Source organism: Pteropus vampyrus, unplaced genomic scaffold (assembly GCF_000151845.1).
Source record: "Pteropus vampyrus isolate Shadow unplaced genomic scaffold, Pvam_2.0 Scaffold157, whole genome shotgun sequence".
NCBI lineage: Eukaryota > Metazoa > Chordata > Mammalia > Chiroptera > Pteropodidae > Pteropus > Pteropus vampyrus.
The window spans coordinates 1,116,463-1,124,914 of record NW_011888938.1 but is presented as its reverse complement, the minus strand read 5'-3'; the positions used below and the strand labels follow the sequence as shown (position 1 = coordinate 1,124,914).

Here is an 8,452-nt window from a genome sequence, read left to right as displayed (position 1 = left end):
GCTCTAGTCCGGTACCCGAATCCCGTGCCCAGCACCCGAATCCTGTGCCCAGCACCGTGATGAGCAGCGGAGGAGCTTCCAAACGCAGTGAGGAGAGCTTGGCCTCACACTTGTCCTTGGGTCGCAACACCTTGCGGTGCAGAGGACACAGGACTCTCCTTTTGTTAATGTGGTTTGAATACACCTGCCTGAGGCTACGGCCATGGCCCTGCGGAAGAGGGGCGGGGCCATGTGGAGGAGGGGCAGGGCCCTGTGAAGAGGGCGTGGGCCATATAGAGAGGCGCGCGTCCTGCGGAGTTGGAGGCAGGCAGGAGGGATAGCAGAGGCGTACATGGGCACCTGGCAAGGGCACAGTCTGTGGCCATACTCTGTATTCCCAAGAAAATGGTGCTACTTGGCCTGCACCCTCTTGGGTTCACAGCACCTTCTCAGCTCACTGTGTCAGTCCCTTGATGGCCCTGCTCAGGTGCTTCGAGGGCTGCCTTTGCCCTCCCCAAAGGGTCTGGAAGTCCCTGCTCACACCCTCCTGCCTGCCATGCCTAGGTTGAGTGAGTGGTGCCTTCACCCTGTGTGGCCCAGAAGGATGGGAGAGCCTGGAACCTCGTGTCACCCCAGATAGGCAAGTCCCCAGTGATGGGGCTGCATGCGCCCTGCTCTGTGTGTCCCTGCTTCCCAGCACGGGCCAGCGGTGTGTGTGTGGGTGGAGGGGGGGAATGGGGAGACTTGGCCCTGGCAGATGCAGAGCTGGATGTAGAACAGGAGACAGCGTGGCTCTGGGCGGGGGCTGGGCGGTCTCTCCAACATTCTCTCGTCAGCAGGGGCAGGACTGCGGGTGCCTCAGAGGAGAACAGCCTGTCCCTGTCCCTCTGTCCCCCCACCCCTCCCTCCCAGAAAGGGAGCCGACACCACGGCCAAGTTTAGCAAAATCTGGATGCCGATCAGCATCATTTTTATTGTAAATTGTTAACAAAAAGAGATGAAAAAAAATACATCATATTTATCACCTACAGTTTTGCATGTAGTTAACTTTTAAAAAAAGGTTCCTGTTTCTGTAAACTACACTCTATTTTATAAAGCACAGTAAGAATCAACATCTTAGGATGTGTCCGGTCATACCCACAAGGGGCGGCACAACACCGGCCCGGCAAGGCCGGAGAAGCTGCCCCGAGGCGGTGGACACCTGCCTGAGCATGCGGCAGAGCCTTCCTGGTTCACTCCTAGGAGCCAGGATGTTGGCAGCTGCAGGTCACAAGGCCTGGGGTGTGAGCGGAGCCCCGTTCTGACACCCATCAGCATGACCCGACAGACTCGTTCATTCAGATTTTTTAAACAAAATCCACCTTTAAAAATGTATTTACAGACATTTCTTTGCCACAGGCTTATACTTGATATTGCAAGAATCTGCTCCTTCCCTGGGCTCACCGCCCCCTCAACCAGGAGGGGTGGCCCTCGAGCAGACTCCTGTTGCCCCCGAGCCTACCGCCTCAGCTGCGTGTCCCACCAAGCCCCGCCAGGCCCCGGGAGGGACAAGTGGCCTGTGCGCACCACCAAGGCCAGACACAGCCACGTTTTTTTCAAAACCTCGATGTCGGTTGTTACTCTGGCAAGTGTCCTGTGGAAACGGGGCCCATTGGCCGAGCCCGGCCCCGGCGGTGCCCGTCCATCTTCAGCTGAGCCTGGGAGACGCTGAGTAGAGATACCGAGGCTTCCAGCGGCGTCTCTCCCCAGAAAAGGGTCGGATTCCTCCACGCGGGGCCAAGGTGGGCACCGCGCAGCCACGCCTGATCTCATTCTACATGATGCTCCTATACCAAGAAGGGCCAGGGGCAGAACAAGAACTGGCAACACCAATGGATGACTACATAACACTGAACCTGAAACAAAGATTCATGATCGGTACCCCGAACGTCTTCTCGGTATACCAAGAACACGCCGTTAAAAGCACATTTTCAAAAAAAAAAAAAAAATCAGTAAAAAAACATCCAAACGTATAAACCACATCACTGTACGTTTTACTTTCCTTTTTCAGAGACGACTTAACCCATGTGCCAAAGGTGTGAAGGTTCCGCCTCACTCTCTCCAGATGCTGGGCGGGGGGCGGGTGTGGGGGTGTCTGGGGCCCCGGCACTGGGAGAGTTTTGGACAATGCTGGCTCAAACCTCCCCTCTCCGACATCTCTTTTTGAGTTTTGAAAAAAAAAAGTCAATAAATAAATGGCATTTATAAATCATGAATCTTTGTTTATATATATATTTTTTACAAATACATAATCTTTATCCTACGTAAGAAAACCCAACTGAGAACTAGTCTATCGGTGCCATAGAAAACAGTACATATAAATAAAAAGACAGTGTTTCCATGTAAAATAAAAGTACATAAATAAATACTAAAAAAAGAATTTCAAGTCCTCGTTCTCTTATTTTGTATAAAAACATATTTCTTTCTAAAAAAGCTCCCTGGGTCAGCCCGGCGTCCGTGGAGCACACGGCAGCCGCCCGGCAGGGCCTGGGAAAGGAAGCACAAGCCGCCTGTTTACTTGAAGGCCTCGGGGACGTGGGCGATCTGGGACTGCATGCTGGTGGGCGGGCTGGAGATGCCCTCGGACCAATCGGAGATGTTGGAGTGTGGGGAGGAGCTGGACCACTGGTCGGGGGACTCGGGGGACGGGGTGAGGAAGGGGTGCTCGGGCACCTGCAGCTGGTGGCTGGGGGTGTTGTCCATGGGGGAGGAGTAGCTGTGCTGCGAGGGCGGCGTCAGGAACTGGGCGGTGGTCATGGGCGGGGCCAGGGAGGACGGCAGTGACGTGGGCAGGGCTTGGCTGTCCTGTGGCAGGGTGGTGTGCACTGCCAGGCTGCTGGGGCCCAGTGGCTGCACGTCTGCCTGGCTCGGCTCCCCACCCAGGAAGCTCCGGCCGATGTGGCCGCTGGCGGCCGAGCTCACGCCGAGGTGTGGCTGGGGTGGTGGCTGCAGGTTCTGCTGCTGCTGGAGGCTCGGTGGCGGCAGGCTCGGCGGCGGCTGCATCTGTAAGTTTTGCTGCTGCTGCACCTGCTGGGTCGGCACCAGGTGAGGCTGGGTGGTCAGCCGCGTGTTGGGCAGGGCCTGGTAGCTTAGCATCTGGGACAGGGCAGTGGCGGAGAGGCCGCCGTGCAGCGGACCTAGCATGCCGTGCTGGAGGGCAGGGGCCTGTGTGCTCAGCGTGCCCGGGGCCACGCTCCCTCGCAGTGGGTTGTACTGGTTTGGCACCAGACCACTCTGCAGTCGAGACAGCCACTCGCACTGGCCGTTCAAGCCCGTGGTTCCGCCCACGGCAAAATTCACGGCCCCGCTGCCACTGCCAGAACCCAGGACTGTGCTGGTGCTGGAAGCCACGGGCAGGTGGGAGAGGCGTGGCGGCCCAGCCTCGAAGGCCAGCCGGCCGCCCCCGCCCAGCGCTGCCATCTCGGGCTTGGCCGCCACGCCCAGGTGGCTGAGGCCCAGGTGGGTGTCGGGCATGCCCGGCAGGTGGCTGAGGGGCACGGATGGGGACTGCTGGAAGGGGGAAGGCAGGAGGGGTGGCGAGGCCACGTCCGACAGGTAGCCGTGGGGCGACTCGAGGGAGTCCACGGGGGACAGCACGCTCGCGCTGTCCAGCAGGCAGCCCTTGCCGTCCTGGGACTTCTTCCTCCGGGCCTTGAGGTCCCTGGCCTCCTTGCCTCCACTAGCCAGGCCCTTGGTGCTGGGCTTGCGGGCCTTCTTGCCCTGCACGGCGGGCCTGAGGCTGCCCAGGTAGCCGCTGGGTGAGCAGAGCGGGGGCGACAGGGTGGGCGCGCCGCCCAGGGGGGCGCCGTGCAGCGGGGGGCTGCGCGCCAGGCCGTGCTCATCCAGCAGCCGCACGATGTCGTGGTGCATACGCTCCTGTGCGATGTCCCGCGGCAGGCGGTCCATGTGGTCGGCGATGTCCCGGTTGGCACAGTGCTCCAGCAGTGCCTTGGCCGTCTCATAGCTGCCCTCCCGGGCGGCCAGGAACAGCGGCGTCTCCTCCTGGGGGCACAGCACGGGGTGGCTGCGGTCACCCTCGCCGCCGCCCCGCCACCGGGGGACCAGCAGGCCGGCTGGTCATCAACCTGTGCCATCGGGGCCACCCCCGCTCGGTGACAGCCAAGGACAGGACACAAGGTCCAGGTCATGGAGAGGGGCAGACAGAACGGCTGCCACCGCACCACTCACTGTACTGGGACACGCGTCCTGCAGCGGTGGCAGCCTACACCTGGGAGGTGGCAGCAAATGCAGATCGAAGGAAGCGAGAGGGCTAACGACACGCAGGCCCCAGCTAAAGCGTCCACACGTGTGTGCCCAGGCCCCGCCCGGCCTTCCCAGGCCAGGAAGCCGAGGCCCAGCAGTTTAAGCTGCAGGTCTAGGGGACCCGTGGTCAGCAAGGACGGGTGCTGGGTGGAAGGACAGCCGGCCCTGCGCGGCCCCTCGCCGCCGCCCCCGTACCTTGCTGTTCTGCATGTCCTTGTTGGCACCATGCTTCAGCAGCGCCACGGCGGCCTCCACGTTGTTCACGGCCGCGGCCCAGTGCAGGGCGGACTTGCCTGCATGGGGAGAGCGCGAAGGGTTGGGGCGGGCCAGGCTGTGGTGGGCCCGTCCCCGCGGCCAGGCCCCTGCCCGCTTACCCAGGTCATCCACGGCGTTGACGTCGGCATGGGAGTTGATGAGGTCCTCCAGCATGCCCTCCACGGCCAGCCGGGCGGCCAGGATCAGCGGCGTCGTGCCGTCGTGCATGCGGGCGTCCAGGTCTGTGGCTCGGTTCCGGATCAGGATCTGGGTGACGGGGAAGGTGTCAGACTCAGTAAAGCTGGGCCCGGGGCCCCTGGCCCGGAACCCGTGCCCAGCATGGACGAAGCCCCTCCTGGGTCCAAATGGCCCCAGCAAGCCTGGACAGTCACGGAGGGGCAGGGCCCCACGGCTGCGGCTGGAAGGACCAAGGGCAGAGTGCAGGCCATGCTGCCCAAAGACCAGCTCCTTGGTGACCACGTTTGGCCTCATCTGACCCTCACCACAGACCTGGCTGCCACCACCGCTTCAGGACAGAGAGATCAAATCCCTGCCCAGCCACAGAGCCAGTGCCTGCATCCCGGCTCCAGACATTGGAGCCACACTCAGCACCGCTGCCCTCTGCCATGTCCCTCCAGACACACAGGAGGTGCTGTTCATCCCAGGTCACAGGCTGCAAGGACGGCGAGTCTGCCGGTGGAGGAAAAGCTGGCGCCGAGCAGTGTGCGGAGATGGCCTCGTTCCTGCGAAGCACCTGGGGGAGTTAAGTCCCCACGGGCCAGAAGGGCTGCCACCGCGAATGGCCACAGCCTGCCTCCAGGGACTCGTTTACATTGTCCCCTTCCGGCTAACCTCAATTTCTGATTTCCATAGGACAACACGCTAAAAACTATGAAATCCAAAGCCCTGTGGTAACCCCCCCGGCTTACTGCCCATCTGTGCAGGGTAGGGCTGCCCAGACCTGGGGTCTTGCAGCCAGCGGACCAGTGGGCAGCTTGCAAAAAGAGCCTCTGTCAGGGACATTCTCCAAAGACTCAGGCATCCAAATCCCCAAATGCCCCATGTCCTGGGCTCCCCAGCAAGGCCGAGGCCCGGGTTTGCAGGCAGCAAGCAGCAGCCTCTAAAGCCCACTTCGCTCTGCCACAGGCTATGCCTCTGCTGTGGCCGGGAGGGAGGGACGGGAGCGTCTTGGGTCAGGGTGAGGAGGCCCTGCCCTCGGCCTTCTGCTGGACCACCTCCAGCCGTGCCTCCCTTCGAGGACGTGTGGAGTTTGGTGCCCTCCCCAGCCACGTGCCCTGCTCAGAGCAAAGACTTAGGATAAACCTGTCTCTGCTTAGGTTATGCCTAGGCTCAGGGCTCTGGGTCCATGTAAAGCGAGGCACTGGCCCAGAGCAGAAGGGAAGGCCGGCGGGGGACTGGTGGGGGGCGGCGCGTGAGTGGCAGCAGCTCCCACCTGGAAGACGCCCTGGGCGTCGGCAGACACAGCCGCGTGCAGCGGCGTGCGCCCCATGTTGTCCTGGATGTTGGCGTCGGCGCTGGCCTCCAGTAGGCGCTTGGCCGCGTCAGAGCGTGAGTAGCGGGCGGCCAGGTGCAGGGCGGTCTCCCCGGTGCGGTCTGTCTGGTTGTGCAGGCTGGCGCCCTGATAGATGAAGTCCGAGATGACGGCCGGTGCGTCCTCCTCCTCCTCGCTGTTGCCGGTCTCCAGGCCCCCTCCGCTGCACGAGGCTATCATCAGAGGCGTGAAGCCGTCTGCGGGGAGGCGGGGACAGGGTGCGTGGTCAGGAAGGCTGGCCACCCCCCAGTAGCAGCTCCAGCCAGGGACGATGGTCCTGAGCCGGTGGGCAGCAGTCTGCACACGTGACCCAGCCCGTGGTGGTCCTTGCACATGTGGTTGCGCCAGCTGAGGCCATCAAAATCAATCTGAGCTTCCCAAGGGACAGAGCCAAAGTGACCCCCGCGGCTCTGCTTATGACCTGCCTAAGATTTCTGCCGACAATCCACCCAAAACAAAGACGATGTAAAAATGCAGTTAAGAAATCAACACTTCACATGACACCGATCAATTCTTCTGTCTCCCCCTCTCTCTCCTTTTTAAAAAGCTGTAATGATTTTGAAATAATACCCAACAAAGAAGAATCGGGGGGGTGGGGGGAGAAGGGGTGGAAGAGAAAACGGCTCCCACTTTCTGGCGGGTGCGCCTGTCCCGGGGGCCAGCCTCGCCAGCAGCTGTCACTACGGTAGGGAGGGCGTGCCAGGCAGGAAATACCGAAAAAATGCTCGCGGAACGACCTCCGGATGGCGCACGCACACCCGTGGGTGGCAAGTGACACAGAGAGCAAGTGCGTTCTGGGGCAAACGGACTTAGCCCGTCGCGGGCGGACTCCCCCAGGATGCGGCCCCGAGGGCGGCCACTCACTCTGCACAGCCTCGATCTTGTAGGGGATGTTCAGGCTGCCCAGCGAGGCCAGCGCCCCCAGGAAGGCGGCCACGTCCGTGGTGCTCTGGAAGCACTGTGAGGACGACTGGACACACTGCCGGTTGTCAATCTCCAGGTAGACGATAGACCTGGGGGAAATGCCTTGTCAGTCCCCCAGGGCCGCACCCCCTCCCCAGCCATGTGCCCTGCTCAGAGCAAAGACTTAGGATAAACCTGTCTCTGCTTAGGTTATGCCTAGGCTCAGGGCTCTGGGTCCATGTAAAGCGAGGCACTGGCCCAGAGCAGAAGGGAAGGCCGGCGGGGGACTGGTGGGGGGCGGCGCGTGAGTGGCAGCGGCTCCCACCTGGAAGACGCCCTGGGCGTCGGCAGACACAGCCGCGTGCAGCGGCGTGCGCCCCATGTTGTCCTGGATGTTGGCGTCGGCGCTGGCCTCCAGTAGGCGCTTGGCCGCGTCAGAGCGTGAGTAGCGGGCGGCCAGGTGCAGGGCGGTCTCCCCGGTGCGGTCCGTCTGGTTGTGCAGGCTGGCGCCCTGATAGATGAAGTCCGAGATGACGGCCGGTGCGTCCTCCTCCTCCTCGCTGTTGCCGGTCTCCAGGCCCCCTCCGCTGCACGAGGCTATCATCAGAGGCGTGAAGCCGTCTGCGGGGAGGCGGGGACAGGGTGCGCGGTCAGGAAGGCTGGCCACCCCCCAGTAGCAGCTTCAGCCAGGGACGATGGTCCTGAGCTGGTGGGCAGCAGTCTGCACACGTGACCCAGCCCGTGGTGGTCCTTGCACATGTGGTTGCGCCAGCTGAGGCCATCAAAATCAATCTGAGCTTCCCAAGGGACAGAGCCAAAGTGACCCCCGCGGCTCTGCTTATGACCTGCCTAAGATTTCTGCCGACAATCCACCCAAAACAAAGACGATGTAAAAATGCAGTTAAGAAATCAACACTTCACATGTCCCAAAAGATTTTGAGAGGAAAAAATCAATTCACGGGGCCCAGCGGGCTCAGGGTCACTCAAGAGGAAGCAGGTGAGAGACAGAGTGAGTCTTAGGACAAGGAGCATCTTGCCCCCCGCCTCCCACACTCGGCTTCCAAAAGACTGATCTCGGGGGCTCAGGGGAGGGAGGTGGGCGGGGTACAGACAGAGAAGCACGGGGAAGCGCAGGCTGCTGGACCAGAGCACCCCTGGGTGGGCAGCCAAGCACCTACCAGGCCCACGGACATTGACGTCCATGCAGTCGGTGTCAGCCTCGCCCTGGGGCGGTGTGGGGGCCATGGCGGACACACGCAGGTCGGCGGCATCCAGGTGCTGCTGGGTCCACTGTCGGTGGTCTGTCTGGTCATCCAGGTCAGGAAGAACCACTGGCTCCTCGAACTAGGGAAGGGGGCCGGGAATCACGTTGTGGCGGGTGGGGAAGGGGGGCGGGGGTTACCTGGGGAGGCCCTGGAGTCCCCGACTCACCCGGAACTTCTTGGTCTCCAGATCCTCGTC

At 61.8% G+C, this 8,452-nt stretch overlaps 1 protein-coding gene across 1 annotated transcript in view; it reads right to left on the bottom strand.

The window, feature by feature from the left end:
* Positions 1-916: 916 nt before the first annotated feature.
* Positions 917-8,452, bottom strand: part of NOTCH1 (notch 1) — a 45,459-nt gene continuing 37,923 nt past the window's right edge. Inside the window, exons 24-28 of the mRNA XM_023536461.1 lie at positions 8,170-8,335; positions 7,317-7,612; positions 4,656-4,803; positions 4,477-4,574; positions 917-4,020 (exon numbers count right to left, since the gene is read on the bottom strand). Of these exons, the coding sequence (XP_023392229.1) occupies positions 2,533-4,020; positions 4,477-4,574; positions 4,656-4,803; positions 7,317-7,612; positions 8,170-8,335 (2,196 nt within the window). The 3' untranslated portion in view covers positions 917-2,532. The remainder of the gene's footprint in view (positions 4,021-4,476; positions 4,575-4,655; positions 4,804-7,316; positions 7,613-8,169; positions 8,336-8,452) is intronic.